The 21,164-nt window shown below is 57.0% G+C and overlaps 4 protein-coding genes across 4 annotated transcripts; 1 reads left to right on the top strand and 3 right to left on the bottom strand.

The window, feature by feature from the left end:
* Positions 1 to 850: 850 nt before the first annotated feature.
* Positions 851 to 4,704, top strand: MFIFM68171_10359 (uncharacterized protein; the record flags this gene model as incomplete). The annotated part of the gene is made up of 5 exons (XM_071065778.1): positions 851 to 1,983; positions 2,035 to 2,498; positions 2,549 to 2,827; positions 2,883 to 3,199; positions 3,250 to 4,704. The coding sequence occupies 5 exons, from the start codon at positions 851 to 853 to the stop codon at positions 4,702 to 4,704; spliced, it is 3,648 nt and encodes a 1,215-aa protein (XP_070921879.1).
* A 364-nt stretch (positions 4,705 to 5,068) lies between these two features.
* On the bottom strand, positions 5,069 to 6,405 carry MFIFM68171_10360 (HotDog domain-containing protein; the record flags this gene model as incomplete). Its single annotated transcript, XM_071065779.1, has 2 exons — positions 5,069 to 5,490; positions 5,598 to 6,405. 2 exons carry the CDS (start codon positions 6,403 to 6,405, stop codon positions 5,069 to 5,071), a joined length of 1,230 nt encoding a protein of 409 aa, XP_070921880.1.
* Positions 6,406 to 8,604: 2,199 nt separating this feature from the next.
* MFIFM68171_10361 (Pumilio domain-containing protein) lies at positions 8,605 to 12,313 on the bottom strand (the record flags this gene model as incomplete). The annotated part of the gene is made up of 2 exons (XM_071065780.1): positions 8,605 to 12,001; positions 12,063 to 12,313. The coding sequence occupies 2 exons, from the start codon at positions 12,311 to 12,313 to the stop codon at positions 8,605 to 8,607; spliced, it is 3,648 nt and encodes a 1,215-aa protein (XP_070921881.1).
* Positions 12,314 to 17,501: 5,188 nt separating this feature from the next.
* On the bottom strand, positions 17,502 to 20,332 carry CLA4 (Protein kinase; the record flags this gene model as incomplete). Its single annotated transcript, XM_071065781.1, has 4 exons — positions 17,502 to 17,911; positions 17,974 to 18,073; positions 18,130 to 20,107; positions 20,322 to 20,332. 4 exons carry the CDS (start codon positions 20,330 to 20,332, stop codon positions 17,502 to 17,504), a joined length of 2,499 nt encoding a protein of 832 aa, XP_070921882.1.
* Between the last annotated feature and the right edge of the window lie 832 nt (positions 20,333 to 21,164).

The following is a 21,164-nucleotide window of genomic DNA, read 5'->3' on the forward strand; positions in this document are numbered from 1 at the left end:
AGCTCGGTTCTCTGGCGGGGTTGAGAGCGTTCATGGATTCGACACGTCTCCCGGGGCTTCGCTGATCGCCGAAGCATCGTCCGGTTCATGGACTGGTGCGTCCCCACTTGCGTCCCACTGGGCGCATTTGGCAGCGCAGCCCCTGGTCGCCCGCCGGCCGCGGCCAATGCCATTGGACGACAGGCCACCAAGACCCGGCCTGATAACATCATCTTGCATCGACAGACAACAGGATCGATGGGAAACAAAGCCGGACACGACGCCAGAGGCTGGCCAGAAGCGGGAAACGGCCCCGCTATCACTTGCCTGCCCCTGCGGTCATGAACATGCCAATGGTCGATATCGTCTTGTGCTCTTCCTCTGAATTGAATACTTTGGATCGAAATAGTCTGTTTGACTTTTGCTGTTGCTGCGTTACCGTGTCCCCTCGGGTATTGCATCCGGCCGGCGACGTTGCATGTGTTGTCCCGGACTCGATTGATGCATCGGTCTGTCAACGGATCCAACGGCGGAAAATCCGGCTGCGCCTCGTGTGATCGTGCCGTTGTTGACAACCTTGATGACCTCCCGAGGCCGTCGGCTTGATCATCCGAACCTCTAACACAAAACCGCACCAACTGCCCGGCGCAGACTCCCGTCCCCAAACCCAAAACGCCGTCAGTCCCACTCAAACGCCCGGCACCAAGCCCAACAACATTCATTGCCCATCGTTCTCGCCCCTCGACGTTCGTTTGCTGGCTCCAGCACACCGAATATCCCAGCAGGGCCTCTCCTGACCCTGCGACCCAAGTCCATAGACGCGCGCCCCCGACGCTCTTCGAACACGACGGCGCATGGTATTATGTCCAAGATGATGGCTGGCCGAGACCTTGAGGTCAAGAAACGGGCGGCTTCGGTACCCATGGTATTGGTCGAATCCGACACGTCCGACACTTCGAGTCCCGCAACCACAGCCCCTAGCTCGCCGACAAGCTTCGATGGCGACCATAGGACCTTCTCGCTTAGCTCCATTAAGGGTCGGGCATGGCGTCGGTCTTTCAGCAGTAAGGAGCGGGATTCTACCCCAGAGAGCGGTAGCAGCTTCCGCAGCCATGCGCGGAAGCTATCCAAATCGAGGCCACTGTCCTCGTCTCAGTTCGAACTCCCCAGCCGCCGGGGCTCAGTTGTGTCAGATCGCCGTCTCTCGCTGTCGACCACCGACAGCCTGGGCGTGATCAGTACTACGCCTTCCTTATCTATCGATTGGAGGTCGCAGAAGATTGAGGGAGCTGTCCCACTCGAATCCGAGACTCATCGGTCCAAGACAAAGACCATCTACCTGGTAACGACGAGAGACTACTTAATCAAGGTGAAGAGCCCCTCCGATCCGCTCCCTCTATTAAAGAAGCACGCAACCGAGGATGGCAAGCACGAAAACAACTCCACGCCCGAGCCGTTGCTCGTAATCCCAATCACTGCGATTGTGTCGGTGTTTACGGCAGAAAGCACCAAACCGTGGTTCGGACTAGAAGTCTGGTGGAAGAACCCAATGACCAGCCAATCATTCTGCCGCTCCGACTTCTTCTTCCACCATCCCTCCCGAAGAAATGAGCAGATGCATGATGTCCTCCGGGCTATGCGGGCCAGCCAGCAGGAAGAGAATGGTTCTGTTCGCCCGTGTCAAGATGTCGAGGGCATGCTGAACAAAATACATGAAGCCGAGGAACCGAGGTTCCACCACCGCAAGCCCGAGATCTTCCCCGTCGTGCCGCGCGGGAACACAAGGAGGGGATGCATACACAAGCTCGAGGATGCCACCAAGAAAGCCCAGGAGTCCTCTGCGTTTTACCTCGTGATAGGGACATATGCATGTCATCTTGTCGAGATACAAAAAGGAAAGAGCGGCGAGCCGGTTAGCCAGCATAAGACGTACTGGCTAGTCACCCTCGAGAACCTTAAGGGGGAGTGGATACTTCACGAGGAGCGGTTCAATATCACCTTCCGGTAAGAGGCTGCTCGCCGACTATTTAGACCCGCCCAGACTGACCATCTCAGTAACCCCTTACAACCACCCGTCACACTCGAGCTCGCGAGCCGCTACTTCCGCCAAATCATCCGCGCCTTTGGCATGGCCGATCGCTTTCTCAAGCCTGCTTGGCCGCAGTTATGGCAAACAATGGAGATCTTCCGCGTCCCTGGGCTCAAAGAGACTCAGTATCTTGTGCCCAAGGAAGACTTTGGAAGTGTCAAGAGGACCCTCGATGCTTACCTGGCAGCGTATCAATGTGAACCTGTGGAATGGGAGATCAACTGGAAAACGCGCTTTGCTCCCGAGTTTCGGCTGTTGCCCGCAAAGCAAGGCCCGTACTCGCCACTGCAGATCCTGGCCGTCTTGCGAGCGCTGCGATACAACGACTACTTTAACGCGCTGTCCTTCAGTGATGTGGACCTGTCGGTGCTGTACGGGCTCGAGGACAATGCCTTCAGCAGGGTTAATATTGCGTATCTGAGCCGTACTTGTAAGCTCACGTCTGCATCTTGTCATACCGTCGATGCTGATGTCCCTTAGGCATTGCCCTCGGTCCCGAAGAGATCGAGGCATTACGGGCCAGCCCCCTGCTCCACCAGGAGTTTCACGCCCTAGCCTTCTGCTCCGAGACTATCCGGCAGATCGACTTTACGAATTGCAGCAGGGTGCTTCCGTCCCGGCTGGCACAGCACGGGGATTGCGCCTACAGCCTACAGTTTCTAACTCCGATTCTCAACCTGTTGAGGTCCGGCATCACCAAGTGTAACCGATTGATCCTCGCTGGCAATCCGCTATCCGAGCTCGACACCGAGAACCTTGGTAAGGACCAGTCCTAGTGCTTCTTCTGGCTCACGCTAACCTCAACCCTTTGCAGCGGAGACCATGAAGACGGGCGCTATCCAGGCTCTGGATGTTTCTTATTGCGGTCTGGACGACACTAGTTTACGAAATGTAATAGTGTCACCCCTCTTGAGCGTGCCTAGCTCTTTGCGGTTTCTATCCATATCCGGTAACCCTGGACGTCTTCCCGCTCATGCCTTGCCCCGAATGCTCCAGCATCTCACGGAAATCCGGGAGCTGGACCTCAGTGGCAGTATTCAAGCAGACGACTGTATCAATGGCCCACTTCTCCCCTTTGCCGCTCTTGAGGCCATGCAGATGCTCGAAGGGCTCGACATATCCGGCTACAAAGTTCGTACCGTGTTCACGCCTTGGGTTTCTAGTCACTAATAGGTTGCTAGGTCGACAACGCGACTCTGCTGGATTTGGAGCAATTCCTTAAGTATAGAAGCTGGGTGGCTGATCAGGGAGAGTCTCCGAGGTTTCACAAGCTACTTCTCAACCGGTGTGGCATCACCGGCACCCAAGCTGCAAAACTCTTCGACGCAGTCGGCGAAAATCGCGGCATGCATCTCTGCTTAAGCGGTAACCCAATTGAAGACGGCATAGAGCATCTAGCGGACGCCATCCGCCAGCATAAGGGCCCCGCCGGCCTGCACATCGAAATGGTGGAATTCAAAGACGAGAGCAACTACTTGTCTCTCATCAGAGCGCTGACAGAGACGAAGCATCTCTCCCTGCTCAGTCTGGCAGGCACCGCGCCGTCCCCTCCGTCTCACGGGCTCTGTAGCCAAGAGCTTGTCACGACACTCCATGATTTCTTCGCCCGCAACACGTCCGTCCAATCTCTGGATCTCTCAGGATTCTGCGGCAAGCTCGATGACAGCCAACTGGCCAAGGGGTTCGGCCGCTCGCTGAGCGGACTAGCAAACAACAAGACCATGACGCACCTCCGAATGCGAAACCAGAACCTACACGAGGACGCAGGCATGCTCGGCCGTGTGCTTGCATGCAATAGCACATTGATGATGGTCGACTGCCGTGGTAACAACTTCAATCTCACCAGCTTGCGCTTTCTAGTCAACAGCCTCAAGACCAACAGATCCATCATCGAATTTCCCTTGCCGCCAGACGAGCGCGAAGCAATCTGGCAAAACATCCTGCGCGGTTTAGAGCGGTCGCCGTCATCGTCATCATTATCATCAACAAAAGCAACAACCCTGCCTACCCGCGCTGCCGCATCAGCAGTAGCAGCAGCAGCAGGTACTCGTTCTGCCGACTCGAGCAACCCCACGAGCCGCGACCTCCCCAAAGAAGAAGAATCCCTCCTGCGCGGGGTGCTGGACGCCCAATTCGCCGCGCTCGACGCCCACCTCCGAGAGAACCGTGCTCGACTCGAAGCCGCTTCTGGACAGTCTCTCTACCTAGACGAGACGCTCTCAGCGCGGCTACAGCACCATGACCACCACCCTCACCATCACAGCACCGACAGCACTTCCTCAGACGTGAACGTACAACCGCAACCATACGAAAAAGGCTGGACCCCGTTCTTCGACATCCGCTTCGAGAATTACGACGAAATCCCTCCCGTCCTTCCTTCGGGCCCAGACGCCCCTTTTGGGACGCCATATTATCACCAGGCGGTAGTGCACCTGCAGCAGACGGGAGACGGACATAATTATGCAGGCGGCGGCGGCTGGATGGAAAGCCCGACCGAGACGCTGTATCCGCTCTCAGAGGTCGCGACGCCTCTTGAGAGGGATGATGAGAAGGGGCCGCTGAGGTTCGAGGATGAGGAGGATGGGTTGCTGCGGGAGGTGATGGGGGAGTTGAGGGGGGCGGGTTTCACGGTTTAATGTTCTCTTGTCTTTTCTCTCACACTTCCTGGACGGGTTAGGTCGGAGTTGCTGGGGGTCTGGTTAGTAGGGTTATACGGGAAAAGGATGGTTATAACATCTCCGTGATTGTACGTTTAGTGTGTCTGGGAAGGCTGCGGGACGGCCGGCCGGTCGGCGTTTGCTGGATACTGTGCGATACCCTAGACCTTCAGACTGAGCTTGGCTCCGAGAAGGTAGCGATTATTTGAGCTGCGTTCCACCAATGAAAGCTCGGGTTTATGATTCTTCCGGCCCGTCGGGAGACATACAACCGCCATAGCCATGGTGTCTCCGGACTCTCTCCCGAGTCCCTCGTCGACGCTCCAATTCGGGCCCCCTTTCCCTACCTAAAACCCGTCGTAGTGGCCGTACCCTTAACAGCAAGCCCGCCCTCGGGGCCCTCAACCCACACATCCCACCCAAGTTCATCCCCATCCGGCCTAGTTCTCCTCAGGCACACCTTCATCTCCTCATCCACGTAGAGCGGGGCAAGGTTGCTGTAGCGGATCGACTTGACGTAGGGCGTCCGCAGCGGTTCTCCGACCACGCTAGCCGTCTGCAGCTGCGTCAGACTGGCCCTGAGCGCCGCGAGCATCAGTACCAACGTCAGCGGCCCGTGGACAAGCAGTCCCTTGTAGCCTTCCACATTGCGGGCATACTCCGGGTTGAGATGGATGGCGTGGGCGTTGTAGGTGAGGGCGCTGAAGTGGAAGAGCAGGGTCGCGTCGGGCGTGAGCGAGTAGGTAAACTCAGGAGCGTAGGGGACTTTTTTTTCCCTCACCCGTCAGCCAAGCCTCGTCCGCAACAGCAACAACAACAGCAACAACAACAGCAACAGCAACAATCCCAATCCGCCGCTTGCAAGCACTTACCTCTCACGCCCCTTCTCCCCTCCCCCTCTCGAGTGGGCCTCCGGCGTCCGTCCCGCTCCCTCAGAAACACCAACCGCCTCACCTCCTCAATCACCTCCCCCGGGGCCTTCAACCTTCCACCGCCGCCGCCCTCACCCAGAACCCCGTACCCCCTCGTCACCTCAACAAACACCTTCCCCTCCCCGCCTGCCCTCCCCTCCTTGAAGACCGGCCGGTCCGTAACCCTCTCCACGCACCCCACCGCCCTCCCGTCCACCCTCAACGCCCTCTCCCACCCCTCCCGAAACACCACCTCTCCGCCCGCCCACATGCGCCGCACGAACGGTTCCCCCGGCGAATGCGCGGGGTCCGTCCCGTCGGGCATCAGCTCCGACGGCGCCAGCTGCGGCGGGAAGTAGACTAGGTGATGGCCCTGCGGGAGGACATCTACCGCCGCCTCGCCATTGCCATTGCTATTGCTATTGCCATTAGGATGATGATGGTGGTGGTGGTGGTGGTTGTTATCGGTATGGCTCTGGTGGGACGGCGGGGGTGGGAAGAGCGCAGGGCAGTAGTCTGCTAGAGAGAGAGTGAGCAGGCGGGAGGGGGTGGGGGAGAGGACGTCGGGGGTGAGGGTGGCCGGGGTGGAGGCGAATTTGCGGGCTGCGGCGGCGAGGTAGGTTGGGGGGTGGAATGGGGAGGTGTTGGTGGTAGGGGTGGTGGGGGTGGAGGCGGTGATTGTCGACTTCGACCTGTGAGGGAGGAGATGGAGATGGGGGTTGGAATTTGTAAAAGGACGTGGCCGGAGGCGGGTGAGTGAGGAGCGCATAGTTATTATTATTAGTGTTGTTATTATTATTACTGTTGTTGTTGTTGTTGTTGTTGTTGTTGTTGTATTGATAGTGGAAGAGAAACGAAGAAAAAGGATAGGAGGAAGCTGAGGGCTGCTTTGTTTGGAGAAGGAGGAGTTGACTACCAGTAGGTGCTTGTATCTTGGGGGAGTTGGATGCTTGTTCAAAGCCGAGGTGGGTTGATGGTTATGCTAGGGACGAGGGTTAGGGTTTTGCCCATCGTTCAGTCAGACCCGTTGGAAACTCGGCAACCAAGGCTTTACACACATTTCGCTGTACTTCGAATTCCGCACATATACGAAGAATTTCTAGATCTTCGTAAAGAAGGATAGTTTCTTATCCAAAGTCAAACATCACGAATCAGTTGTGGATAGCCGCAGCTTGGAAGCCGTGGCAGAGCCATGACTTAGCACATGGTCATCACTCGCTCCCGGCCTCGGCAATTTCTTGTCCGACGCCTTCGACCTCGGGCGGGTCAACTGATTAGACGGCCCATCTGGATTGGGGATATAGCACAAGACACTCCAGGCAGTGTCCTCCGAACAATCGGCGGCCGCTCTCGTGCATGGTTGGCCGTCCAATGCACACCTCTGGTGGATCACATCCGGGGAGCTTAGGGAGCGCGGTAACCGGTTAGCATACCTTGTCATTGAGATCTGGGAGATGCAATCCTACCCCCGAAGGAGTGGCCCAGTTGACTGCTGGTCCCTCAGGAAAGAGTAGGTAGCATGGTGGAGGTGGCCTCCCACTCATAGGCGGAAGGATATCGACCAGGATTTACCAGCACAAGACACGGCTGCGACACATCACAGTGCGGCCGTGGCCGCATAGGAACAGACTCTGCATTTCTATAGTCGTAACGTATGTTTGAGCTCCTGGCTTGCGACGTCGACGCACAGAAAGGACTCATGGATACTTGACGTAGCAGAGCTCCTCAAGGGAGACCGCTAGGTTTGCTGTCGAGTTCCGCCCAGGCGTTTGGCTTTTTTCTCGTAGAAGAGCGTCGAATGAATCATTCGCTCCTTGGGAAACGCCAAAGTCCTTTTAGCGAGGCCTGTAGTTGCAGGTAATTTATGAGTATGCAATTGGGAGAGTGATAGTAGAGATCGGAAACGACAGTGCAAAACAAACAGGAGACGCCACAGGGCACCCATGCCGGGACCGCTCACTCAACCCAAGAGCAGGTATCCAGCCCAAGTTTTTTCAGCCACGGGAATCAAGGCAAGCCAGGTGCGGGATTGCAGAAGGTCACCCGTCAGCCGAGCAGTGGCTTGACAGTCCAGTGCGGTTAATCATGGATTGGCTATGCACACACTAGCTGAGCTCTGTTGCTATTGTGTAGCGCTGCTACTGCCGGAGTAACATCTCTATCTACTTAAACACAGTGATGGCCAGCATGCTCTCTGTATTCGCTCAACCCCCGAGAAAAGAGGGGGCCATTTGGTTTCTCCCGGGTCTTACAGAGGACATTTACCGTCGAGCAGGAATCCCACCACGAATGGAAGACAGATGCCAATAAAAACAAAACAATATTTCTGTGCCCGACTGTTTGCTATGCGTATTGTCATGTGATGTGTTGCGGTTGGTTGTGAGAACCCCCCTATCCCCCTCCCCTTCCCCATCCCCATCCCCATCTCATCCCCATCCCCACGCTGACCGGCTGGCCCCTTTTCCCTTTCCCTCTTATAGCCGTCACTCCAAAATAAAGACCAGACGAAGAAGAAAATATCCGTAACAACTACCACACTGCCCGGCGTGTCAACATCCCTTCGTGCTTTCCTCTAAATGAACGACGAGAGTCATGATCGTAAGGCCCGGTAGCAAACAACACAAAAGAGGCGTATACCGTCCGTCCATCTTTTAAAGTCAAGGCGGGCCGTCCTCTGCAACAAACCGAACCAAACCAAAACCAAGTCAAATCGAAGCGAACCTAAACAAACCCTTCCTTCCTTCCCCTCCACAACCAGCCCACCAAGCCCACCAAGTCCAGTTAAGGCAGGCAGGTAAGGTAATGCGTTATCCATCGGCAGCGAGCCGTCTCGTCTGTCTAGTCTTTACACAGTCCCCCGCCCCGCGGACATCTTGACATTTCGGCGAGCCGTTCTGGCCGTTCATCGATCTTCATTCATCTCTGCGATCACAGAAAGAAAACGTGTAAGCCTCTCTCTGCTCAATGCTCACTGCCGCCGCTGCTGCCGCTCAGGTTGTGGGCTACGACCTACACGTCCACGCCTCGGATTGGCCTGCTCCTGCATGTACGCTGCGTTCTGCATCCCTCCTCCCGGAGCTCCGTAGCCGAAGCCACCACCGCCCATGCCCATGTTCATGTTGAACCCGGGTGCGCCAAACGGGGGCTGACCCCCGGGCGGCATGCTCGGAGCAGGCGGCTGGATCGGGCTGCCGTTAGCAAGGGCCTGACTGCGGTACTGTTCGAGCGACGGGCTCGGGCTCTGGAACCCCCCGTACCCGGCCTGCATCGGAGGGAAGTAGTTGTTCAGCTGCGGCGCGCCCCGGGACATCATGCTCTGCTGGTACTGCATTTGCTGAAGGGCAGCCGGACCCATGGGCGGATTGGAGGCGCTGAACATGGGGCCTTGTGCGCCAAAAGGTGGGAATTGCTGGGGTAAGCCGGCGTCGACGCCTTCGCTCCGGGGAATGCCGAAACCCATGTCATAGTTCGCCGCAGTCGCAGCAGCATTGAGCGGGCTGTAATACTGGGGGTTGCTGTTGTTCCCGTACTGGCCGGTCTGCTGCTGTTGAGCATGTTGCTGCTGTTGCTGTTGCTGTTGCTGCTGCTGCTGTTGTTGTTGCTGCTGTTGCTGTTGCTGCTGCTGCTGCTGCTGCTGCTGATGAGAGTTGAGAGTTGTCTGGCGAGATGTCGGGCGTTGCCGCTCGGAATTGTTTCCATGATCTCGAGAACCGCCGCCGCCCCCACCGCCCGCACCGCTCCTTGTTGACAGGCCCACCTCATCCATCAGCCTCTTGTAGCCTTGCCCTGGTTGTGCCTTGATGCGGACTAAGACAGACTTGACATTCTCGACAACCTGGCTCCTGATCGACTCGTCGAAGAACGGCGTGGTGAGCACCTTAAAGATCAGAGTCGCACCGCAAGCATGATCGCTCAGAATTGCTTCCAAAACTTGGTCGTTCGGGGTAAAGAAGAGGGCCTTGAGGATCGTGTCTCTTGCATCCGCCTCCGCCTTCTGGTTGATCACCTTCAATACCGTGAGATAAGCGACCTTGTGTGTGCACAGGTGCACCAGATAAGGGACAAGCTGCGGGGACAAGACTGTCCGCCGCTGCGGGAACGTGCAGGTATCGAGGAACCATGTAAGCAGTAGGGCGCCGTTCGCGTTGGTGGCGAGCTGTACGCTGTGTAGAGCAATCGCGGCGGCAAGCATCCTCTGCTGGTCCTTGCTGGCGTGGTGGCTCTCGAGGCAAGCCCGCATGGCGCGGGCTCCGTAGCGTCCCTGCGCAACTTCCCACATCCGGCTCAACATGGTCTCGAAGATGAAGTCGTTGTACGGACTACCAAACTTCAGGCACCCCTGCAGGACATAGTTGCCGTATTGGTCAAGGAACAGGGGGATCGTATAGGGACGCAGGTGCTGCACAATGAGACCCATCTGATGCGGCGTCTTGCAGACATCGATAATCTTTTGGGCGGCCCATGTGCCGTTCTTGTGTACGCCAATCTCGGCCATGTGTGGCGCGATCTCGGCCAGCATCGAGTCCCGGACGGCGTCAGAACAGTGTTCAAACAGCTTCTGCACGACCGTGTTGCCCAGGTAATCGGAAGAGAGCTCGGCGATTTCAGGAAGCATATCGACAGCGATGTTCTCGATCTCCTGTTGCGACAAGGATTGGTTGTCGATCCTCTTGCGGATGTCCCGCAGCTTAGGGGCATCGTGGACCCTTGTATGCGCCGGCTCCTTGATGGGAGGGATCTCGTCAATGAACGTGGTGTACTGGATCGCGTTTTGCAGACTCATCGAGATGCGGAAACCGTCCTCGTCGGTCGCCCCAAACTGCTTGACTATATCGAGAATGTCTCCCATCATCTCGTGCAGGGGTGGTACCGTGGGGGTGACATTGCCTGCAATGGGCGTCGGCCCAGCGTCGCCAGCCTGGCCGGCTGCGGTTCCTTGGCCGTTTTCGTGGCTCTTCGCAAACGGGTCAGGGCTGGGCGAAGGCACGGCGCCGTCATGACCCGGCGTCCCAGCGCTCGAAGGAGGCTTTGCAAAGTTGATGCGAATAGGTCCGGCGCCGGGGAAAATCTCCTTCCCGTTCATATTGGCTTTCGCGGCAATTGCACTGTCGATCCGCTCAAAGTTCACAAAGCCGCAGTTCTTGTGCGTCAGGACTCTAGCCGAGACGATAGGACCATACGACTTGAACATTTCCGTGAGGGTCGACGTGGTAGTAGAGGTTGGGATGCTGCCAAGCCACAGCGCACTTGTCGGCCCCTCTAGGCCCTGCTCATCCGCGCCCAGCAAACCATTGTTGCGGCTATTCGACCTCCCCAACGACATGCCGGCAACGGCTTGGGGGAGATCGTCGAAGTCCTTCTCGTCAGGTAGTCGGATCTCAGCTGCCGTGATGGAACTGTCCAGTCTAGAGGGGGTCGGGAAGTAATTGTTGCGGAGAAGGCGGGAGGCGGGCGTGTCCAAGACGCCAGCCGTCCTCGCACGGGGGCGGTTGACGGCCGCTTGGCTCGCAAAGGCCTGGACAGCAAGGTTGTGATTGTGGATAGCAGCGTTCGTCGCCGCGAGTTGGTCTTGGATCTGTGCATAGTGGGTCTCCATCATAGTCATGGCCTCGGTATCGAAGTCATCCTCCTCCTCATCCGCATACTTGTCCTTGTTGTTGACCGAGTAAGACCGGAACCGGTTGGCGGCCCTGGTGAAGTCGGCGAAGTTCGGGGGCATGTAGGGAGTAGCCAGCTGGGCTCGCGGAGGTTGGGGCGTCTCGGCCAAGCCAAGGTAGTCCAGCGTCCTCATATGAACATCATTCTCGCCAGTGCCCTCGCGGGAAAAGTGAGATTGCGCAGGAGAGCTAGGACCATTGGACCCGATGCTCGCGATGCTCGCCAGGGTGTTGCCCCTCTCCCGGCCGCTGGGGTTCCAGCTGCTGAAGATGGAAGGACCAAAGGGCGAGCTCGTGCCGGGGACGTGGGCGAAAGGGCTCCGCTGGGGCATGGACCCGGCCCGCAGCCTCGAGAGCAACGTGGACGCTCCCGGGCTATCGCCGGGCGGTTCGAGTCCCGGCGATGGGGACTTGAAGGGAGTATGCGAGGGGCTGGGCCGCGAGGTCTTGGAAGCGAGCGCCGGGATACCTAGTAGGGCATTGCCGGCGCCGCCAGGCGAAAACCTGGAAGGGACCGTGCCCGCGCGAGCCCGCCGGGTCTGCGGCAGGCTGTCGGGGGTTGGCAGTTGAGTGAAGTCTGGGAAGCCATCAGTAGGTGACTCGGGGATGTTCTCCCGCAGCGGAGTCGAATTTCCACTGGTCGGAGGCCCGCCCCAAGGATTAAGCGGCAGCCCCGGAACGCCTTCCTGAGCCTGGATCTCTCTGGCCCTGTGGTGCACAGCAAAATTAGCGGCCGATTGGCAGATGTTGGAAGCGGGCCCGGACTCACCGCTTGGAGAAAAGGCGGCCGGACGCCGCCATCTCGTGGGAGGGCGAACCGGCGCCGGAACGCGAGGCACCCGACATCTTGGAGGTAGGCGTCAGCCCCGGAGACAAACCAAAGGGCGACCGGAGGGTGCTGCCGGCGGACTGGGGATCATTAGGCGAGGTGCTAGTCGGCGACGCCGAACGGTTCTGAACCGAGGCCGTCTGCGGCGGGTAGCCGATAGTCAAATGCTCGCCTGGTCTAGAAGTGGACATTATCGATTATCTGTTTTCGGCCCTCATGAGAAATAGTTCTATCTCGTTCCCGCCGGAACAGCGTATCGCGCCGGGCCACAGGCGATGGGCCGGGAGCGACTCGTCAGCGGGCTCGGGGTGCCGCTCGAGGTGGTGGTGCGGCGACGTGCACTGCGCGTCGATCGAGAATCGACCTCGAAGGAGGGACGAGATAGGGCCGCCTAGGTCGTCTGCAATTAAGCAGGAATCGAAAACGAACACCGGGGGAGCCGGGTCGAAGGAGTGTCGAAAAGCGGAGGTTGTTGCAAGCTGGCAGGTGCAATTACAAAGGTCGATGTGACGAACGGCCCTTCAAGGCGCCGCCAGGCGGTGACTGTTGGGGAAAAAAAAAAAAAAGCTGGCTCTGCAACTTCTGAAAAGGAGTGTGTAGGAGGCGCGGTGAGGCGCGGAGTGTCGAAAAGCACGGCACAAGTTCGAGCTCGACGTTGGACGCCGGGGACGTTGAAATGTTGAAATGCTTGGAAATGCTCGATGCACCGATGCGGGAGGAAATGCTGGGAGTTGCTCCCGCACGTTTTTGGCTTGGCTTTTCCCCGGAACGAGGCCGTTCGCAAAACTCCACCTCGTCTCGTCTCGTCTTCGGCCTACCACGCCCGTGACTAAAAAGGAGCGGGGGGAGAGATTCAACGCCTGGTCACTAATATACAGGCGTCATTAATTGAGCCTGGAGAATGGGGATAGGGCAAGCTCGAGGGAGGAGGAGGTGCCGGAGAGGGGAATCCCAGGAGACAGCAGATTCGGGGGTGGTTCGGGAGGGTGGAGGAGGAGGAGTAAAAGAGGGAAATAGGAACTCGGCCCAAGGTGAAACAAGCGGTTTAGGGGGGGTAGAGGGGGGTGTGAGCTGCCTTACGTCTGTACTGTACAGCACTGTACAGTACTGTACCTGGGTAGGGGTGGTCGAGGTGCGCTGTGGTCGAGGGCTGAGAATCGGGTTGTGCAGGATTTTTTTTTTCCTTCTCGAGAACTGCAGCTTGCAGCTTCGCTAGTGTAACGCTAGAGCCACCTTGCTGCCGGTGCTCGCTTTCAGTGTGCTGAACGACCCCAAGCCCGGCACTGCCTGCCCACCTTGGGCACTGAGACTCGCACTGACTGTCAGGGCGGTTCCCGAATTCGTCGTGTCGCACGCCAAATCTCGTGTTCTCCCTTGTCCGCGCACACGTCGTGCACAGTATGGGCGACTTCGACTTTGGCCTGTCAGCAAAGCATCTACGTCATCTCGATGCGTCTTGCGATCCCTCGTGCCCAGGGTGGAATCTGACTGCTGCTGGGGATTTGTGATTCACCTCGCCGTGTTGCCCGTGCTGCCATGTCTTGCCTGTGTCACCAAACGCCTGCAGATACACCCATCGATCAACCGGTTTGTGGCCCCCTCCTCCCCTCACCCCGGACTCGGGCTACTCGATCGAGCGGATAGAGACGTGACGGACGGGTCCCCGTTGCACTAGCGCTCCGCCTTTGATGCCGACGGACATGCGGCCTAGTACCCCTAGCCGTGACTCTTACATGGGTACGTGGTACGTAGGATACAAGACTGACGTTGGGTTAGCGGCGAGCTATCCTGAGTGGCTGTTCTGGCTCAGCTTGCCTTCAACCTTCAGCTCATTGCTATTTCTAGCGATTTCGAACCTTTGGCGGGGTACACTTAGGGAACAGCGGCATTCCCTCTCTTCCCCTCCCCACCCTCCGTCCCGCCCTGCAGCATGCATTGCCCGGAAGACGTCCCAACTCCGGGCTGCTTACCGCTCTTCCAGACGACCTGAACCCGACACAGCCTGTTCTGCAATGTCTCTCGATGGCGTGGATCACCTTCGTCAGGGTCTGAGGGTCCGCAGAGGCACGACATGCAACGACGAGGCCCTTTAACCTCCCTTGAAGCCTCCTTTCTCTGCTGATTGGTCTGGCAGCGCAGCCAGGTACATGTCAGGGGGTGGGAGTTCGCCGCATGCCGTTCACCCATCACTTTATCGGCAACAACGCCGCCAAACAGGACAAGGCACGCCAGTAACATTTCGTTGTTAACCTTGCGAGTGACGGCCATGCATACAGCGCCTGTCATCCGGGATATCCCATACTCGACTGCATAACCCGGCAACGGCGAGTTTAAGATGTGTGCTAACGGATTCATGCCGCATCAACCCACCGTCTGGGACCACGCCAATCAGCAGTGCATGACGGCTGGCCAGAGAGGATCTGCTTGAAAATCTGAAACGTCGCGTCTGGCTGCCCCATTCGCTGCTTCGTCGCCCTCCTCGCCTTCTGTGGGTTCGATAGGCTTACGCCGCGGCGTTGTTGGGGCCTTGCCAAGCTGCCAACCTGAGCCGAGCCAGGGCATTCGTAGGGCACTTGCACCTCCCTGGCAAGCAAGGCCCATGGCCGGTTGCCGACCCGTCACTCCGACTGGTCGTTCCATTTGTGCAGATCTCCCTAGCCAAGACGCCCCAAGAACGACCACCCATCGAGAACTCAGGGGGGGAGACTAGGCACACGAACACTCCGTACAGTACCTCGGGTTTGGCTGGTAGGATGCCTTGCCCAACTTGCCACGAGCTCATCGATGATTGTATCCTGGCCCCCCGCAAACGGGACCTACTCTTCGGGGTTTCACGAGCATGTGTAAAACCAGCTTCCCATTAAGACAACTCCAAGTTAGAAACTTGGGCGGCTGCTGGTCAGCTGATGCCAATGTCGACGTCGTCGGCGCACGACAGTGAACTACCACCAGCTGTGGCTCCATAACCTTGAGCTCCTAACTCCCGTTAGCCGCGCCGCGCGAGCCGCCATCGCGAGGTCTGACCCGCCGTTCCCTAGCGATGGAGCGTTTACCTTATCCATTCCTGCGGGATTACGTGTTCAGACTGGGCCAGAAATAGCTGACACAGGTCTCACATCCATCTCTCGTCCATCCCAAGCTCCAAAGGTACAGTACCATGGGCTAGGAAACATGCCGCCCTCTCGACGAAGCTTGCTTCCCAATATATGACGCGCTCTCAGACTTGTTGCCCGATGTCTGGTGCACTGGTGCTCAGTGGGTGAATCCTGTCCGCTGACACATTGGATGTTCGCCGCCTCTCCAACGAGGAGTATCAATTTTCAACATTAGACAATGCCGGTGTCATCAATACTTCCCAGGCTGGTACAACAATGATATGCTACTTTTGTGGACCCCTTGTTTCCTTCACTAATAAAGGCGGAAACGAAGTCCTATATCCCGATATTGAGTACAATACCTGGCTTCGGACTGCTTGATGTCCTCCGGAGGTCACGTAGTACAAACGCTTTGATTGGATTTAGTCCATGGCTCCTGTGTACTTCTGCGGGTGCGGCTAAGCTATGGTTCGAGGATGTACGAAATGGCTCATCTGCTTGATCCTTCACGGCCTACATTCCCGTTTCCCAATCATCTCCGTTTCAACAAACCTAAAACTAGGCATGCCTTCTGGTTTCCCCTCAACTCTATCACCAACTGTAAGAGATAAATAGCATAGCGCTCTGTCTATTACAAAAAAGGAATGCCATCGCCGGGCCCACCAGCCACCCCCCTTGAGCAAACTGAGGCATTGTAGGCTTAAGTCCACTCTACCGCCCTTAGTTCTTATTCTTGAAACATCCCGTTACAACCAACACCGTGGGTTTCTTAGTCAAGGTATTCTCTAAAGGATCGAGGGCCAAGGTATCGACACACAGGGACATGAACACCTACCACATTTGCAGCATATTTACAGACATCGGTCCTAGCCGGGCAGTATCCCCCCAGCAGAATAACCATACAGCCAGCCACCTTTGTTAATGGCTTCGCCCAAAATTGAACCACTTCCTCCTCATTCCAGCCGTCTCCCCATGCTAACCATTGGAGGAGAAAACAGCCGGAGATACGTCCCACAACACCCACACCACCTAGTTGCTGATCGGCCCCTCTTTGACTCCATCGTCTCTGCGTACCAGCGATAGCCGGTAGAAGCAGGCGGTTCGAAGTCAAGGCGACCGAATCTCCATTCTCCACAGCTGGCAAGACAGTGAGACTGCAACCCTACCGGCCTCCCAACCGGCCTTCTTATTTGCCCAGAAACCACCGATCACCACACCTACCCTATCTGACAGGCAAGTGGCCAAAGACTCACCTCGTAGCAACTCACGTGCGGTTCACAACCCACAAGCAAAGCGTGACAAGATTATCAAAAGTAAGATATCCACTGAGTAATCAACCCCCTTTTCAGTCAAATCACCACTATGCTGGTTACCATGCCATACAGCCAAACGTAACCGCCAGTTTACCACCAAGCAAGTGCATCCCATAAATAGGCTAGTCGGTAACAACTCAAAAAGTCAAACCTTTACCAGACCCCTTTCAGAGAACTCGGTAACCTCAAAACCGCCGCATTTAGGGGAGGAAACCGATCTCAAACAGAAATGAAATGGAGGAGAAAACCAAAGGTTACAATAAGTACTATCAAAATGGCCAAGGCATTACCTTGATTAGCTTACCTCACCCTTAACAACCTCTCTATGCATCCATCCATCCATCCATCCATCCCCCCTTGAGATAAACCCACGAACAAGAAACTTAACACGAAGAGAAAGAAACGCCTGTTCTTTAGTAAAACGCCTACAAACCAGAAAAACCGATGGTAATCTCTCATCATCCCCATGACTTCACTCGATTAAAGTCCATGCTTTGATTCGAAGCGGAAACAAACAACAACGACAACATCCGTAACATAAAAGTAGATTTAGTTAGAAAGAGGAGGAGGAAGAGGAGGAGAAAATGCAACAAAATAAACCAACAAAAACCGGGGGATGTGATGAAAAGAGGAACAAGAAAGAGAGGTATAAGGGTCGAGGGGAGGTGTATATGCCTGCCCGCCTGTTCGCCTGCCTGCGTCCGGTTTTGCATGCCGAGCGTAATGCCATATCATCTGCCCTTTCCTTGTCCTGTCCAGTTTCACACAGACATTACACACTCACACCCACGGCCCAAAGAAAAAGACATCCAAAATGTCTTTTTGTTTCTGAAGTGCCCGCATGCCATGCCATACCATGCCAATCAATCAAATCACATTCATTATCCTCCTCCTCCTCCGCTGCCTCCTCCCCCTCCCCCCCCCCGCATAGCTTTCCCCCGTTTGTCCCCTCAGCGCTAGAACCACCTAATTTATTTAGCAACCCGCTTGAAAGCCAACAACTCGGCCAGGCTCGCCAGCGGACACCCATGCTTCAAGAACTCATGGTTGAGCAGCTCCTGCGCCGATGCACGGCTCTTGACATCGACGCACAGGCAGACCGACAGGAATGCCTTGAGCTCTTTGCTCAGCTTCTCGGGCTTCTTGAGCCGCGGCGTGCCGTTGGTGGCGATCAGGTATAGCGCCTTGAGCGGCTCCTCGTTGAGGTACGGCGGCTCCGACTCGATCATCTCGATCGCCATGATGCCGAGCGACCAGATGTCCACCTTGGGACCGTATTCCTTCTGCTTGACCACCTCGGGCGCCATCCAGTACGGCGTGCCCACCATCGTCGCCCGCTTCGACTTGGTCTCGGTCAGCTTGGCGCAGAAGCCAAAGTCAGCTGGTAGGGAAGAGGATTAGCACAAAGTTTGGCATCAAGGAAGGTGGCGCGGGTGGACATACTAATCTTGACATTGCCCCGGGCGTCCAAAAGGACGTTGTCGCTCTTGATGTCGCGGTGGATGATGTTCTGGGAATGAAGATGCTCGAGACCTTGGCATGTCTGTTTGCCAGAGTTAGCTTGCTTTCGCACGACGTAAAGCATCCAAAGCCACCTACCTCGAGGCAAATGGTCGAAATCTGCTCCTCTGTGATAAGCGGATTGTTCTCAATGACATCAGTCAAAGCACCGCCCTCCATGTACTCCATAACCACCCAGAGTTCCTTGTCGTTGTCCATGAGGAAGGCATCGAGGAAATTGACAATGTTGGCATGCTTATTTTCCCGCATGACCAAGATCTCGTTGACGATAAGCTCCTTGCGCGGTTGATGGGCAAGGTCCATCTGCTTAATGGCGACTCGGTCGCTGGTGCGCACCTTGGCGGGAGCACCTGGTCTCGAGCTTATGACCTTGGCAACGTACACGGATCCGGACGCGCCTTGGCCGATCTTCTTCTGCTTCGCGTACTGTCTGTTGGGGTCGTCCTTGGACACGACTTCCTTGAGCTTCGCCATCACCTCGTTCTCCGACATGGTCGACATGCGCACATCTTGCTTGCGCTCTTGCGCAGGCTTCGACAGGGCTGCCTCGGCGGCCTTGACAGGATCCTGGTGAGCCTTGTTGACGTTCAGGGGCTTCACCGGCGCCGGCAAGCGAGAAGGCTGTTGCACCTGAGGCTGGCCGTTCGGGCCTCGCGCCGACGCTGACCCGTTGGGATAGCGCGCGGAGGCCTGCGGCCCGTTGGCTTGGTCGGGCCGCGGGGCTCTTTGTGTCTGGGCGCCGGGGTCGCGGACTGATGTAGAGCTAGACTGCTGTGATAGAGGCGGCCGAGTGGGGACGGAAGACCCAGCTGGCGGGGCAGGAGCTGGGCGCTGCGCCCTCAGAGACTGAGCCTGAGGAGCCTTGGGTGCTGCCCGGGTTGGGTTATACCTGTCGGCAGAAGAGGGCGAGCCGCTGTAACCACCGAGCTCTTGTTGGGCCATGGGAACTTTGGTCTTGGGGAGCGAGGCATTATAAGCCTCGAGCTCCCTACGGGCCTGCTCCTCTCTCTCGGCCCGCTGTCGCTCTAATTCCCGGGCGCGTTGCTCCTCCCGCATGCGGTCTGCAGATATGTAGTTGGGAGATACGTTTTGCAGCTGCTGCATCTGCGCGGCTTGTTGGTCTCCCGGTGACGGCCGAGGCGAGGGGCTGGCGCCTGGCGTGGCTGACTGGTTTGTTGTGTAGGATCCGGGGCTGCGCTGGATAGGCTTCACCTGTCGCGGCGGCGCAACAGAGTTGCCGCTCGAGTAACCGAACTGGTCATTTTGGATGGTGCTTGGTGAAGGCGTAGAAACCAGGGTCGCATACGGGTCCGGGTTCTCGGCGCGCTTGGCATAGAATTCAAGGACTTCGAAAACCGCCTGTGGGTTCTTCTCCACGTCCTCCTTGGTAATAGCTGATGAATTGAGCAGCCTAGTCCACTCTTCGGGCAGGCCGGTGAACTGTCCTGTCTGCGGGTTGAAGCCGACATGGACGGCGTGCGAGAAGTTGGTGGGGTTGCCGACACCGCTCGGGCAGCGGGCATAGATGCAGTCGATCCACTCGTACAAGTCGTCATCCGTCTTCACGCAGATCCGTAAAGATCTAATGCCGTCCTCGTCGTCGCCGGGAGGCCCGGGATATGAGTTGTTCAGGTGCCTCCTGATCTCGAAGACGGGGTCGCCGTTATCGTCCGGTACCCGGTCAACGCTCACGACGTCGGCGAGCTGGATCTTGTATAATAACTTGCCGTTCTCGTTCTTGTGGAAGTCTAGGATGTCTTTGCGCAGGATCAGGTACCTGCTCTTCCATTGTTGGAACGGGTTCTTGCTTGGCAGGCCAACGGGCCCTTGCTTGATGATAGCGAGCCCTCCGGAGCCGTCAGCGGTATTGGATCCCTGACGCGAGATCGGCAAAGCTATGGTCGACCCGCTGTAAGTACTAGAGACCGGGGACGATATGCTCATGTTCGACATGTTGCCCGAGAGGCTGGTGTTGGGCATCAGGCCGAGACGAGGCTTGTCTGTAGGGGGTCGGGGCGCGGGGCCCGGGTTCATGAATTGCCCGGTCGTGTAAACGCTGGGAAAGGAGGAAGTGTTAGCACCAAGTTGAGCTTTGGGCGGAGCTTCGCTGAAGAGACTGAAATTGGAGAGCGGACCAATGTGGCGGGTCACAACTCCACCCGAAACATTCTGGGGAACAGAAGAGCGGCGATGTTGATCCCGGTGTGCCCATCTTCGCTCGGACCATGGCTGACTAGGATGCCCGCAGAGATTATTCAAATTGTACATACCTGTTAGACATTGTGACTGCGCTGCTGAGGGCGAATTACGTTTTCGGTAAGGAATAATTTATAGACGATGTCACCAGTGGTGGGCGGCGGCGGCCAACTCGGAGGCTGCGAAGATTCGAAAGCCCTCTTCTTGTCCAATGAGTTAGCAGATGACGTAGAAATCCCAAACTCGAGCCTGAACAGCGACTCACGAGGAACGCTGGCGGAAGTGGCTTCTGGTTCACGCCGAGGCAATCCAGTCCCGGGGGTCGGAAAACAAGTCGACGAGACTGGGGAGCGCGCAACCCGAAGCCGCGGCGAACCGGCGTCGTCAGTGATGCACAGCACAGCAATGCACAGCGTGCTGGTTCAACAACCGAGGATCGAACCGGAATCGATCGATCGCAGGGTCGCAAAACGTGAATCGACCAGCGGCCGGTTCAGGGACGAACGCACAGCTGGTGAACGGACGAGGGAAACATGTGTGGATTTCGACGATGCGGTCGCAGTCGGTGCACTATTCCCAGGACCACACCGGAGACCGTATGAAGTCGGCCAGACTCCTTGTGGACGCGGTGGGGATAAGTTAGCGGTCAACCTAAGCGGTGCGCTTTCGGAAATGTGCGCTGGCTCGGCGCCGCTCAGTGTTTGTCACCAAGGTCGGTTCTTTGCGCTGCGATAGAAAGCCGCTATCTGGGAGTACCGGGGTCTGTGGCTCGATGTGCGAGGACAAGGAGAAACGTCGTGCGAACGAGACACCAGACACTGAAATGTCGAACTGGTCTCGGGTGGACAAAGAGATGATGGTTTGCTTCTGGGAGGTCGGGTGCCTGTGGATCTCTCAGAATGGAAGGGTTGGGCGGG

The sequence above is a fragment of the Madurella fahalii genome, assembly GCF_045866475.1.
Source record: "Madurella fahalii IFM 68171 DNA, scaffold_6, whole genome shotgun sequence".
NCBI lineage: Eukaryota > Fungi > Ascomycota > Sordariomycetes > Sordariales > Madurella > Madurella fahalii.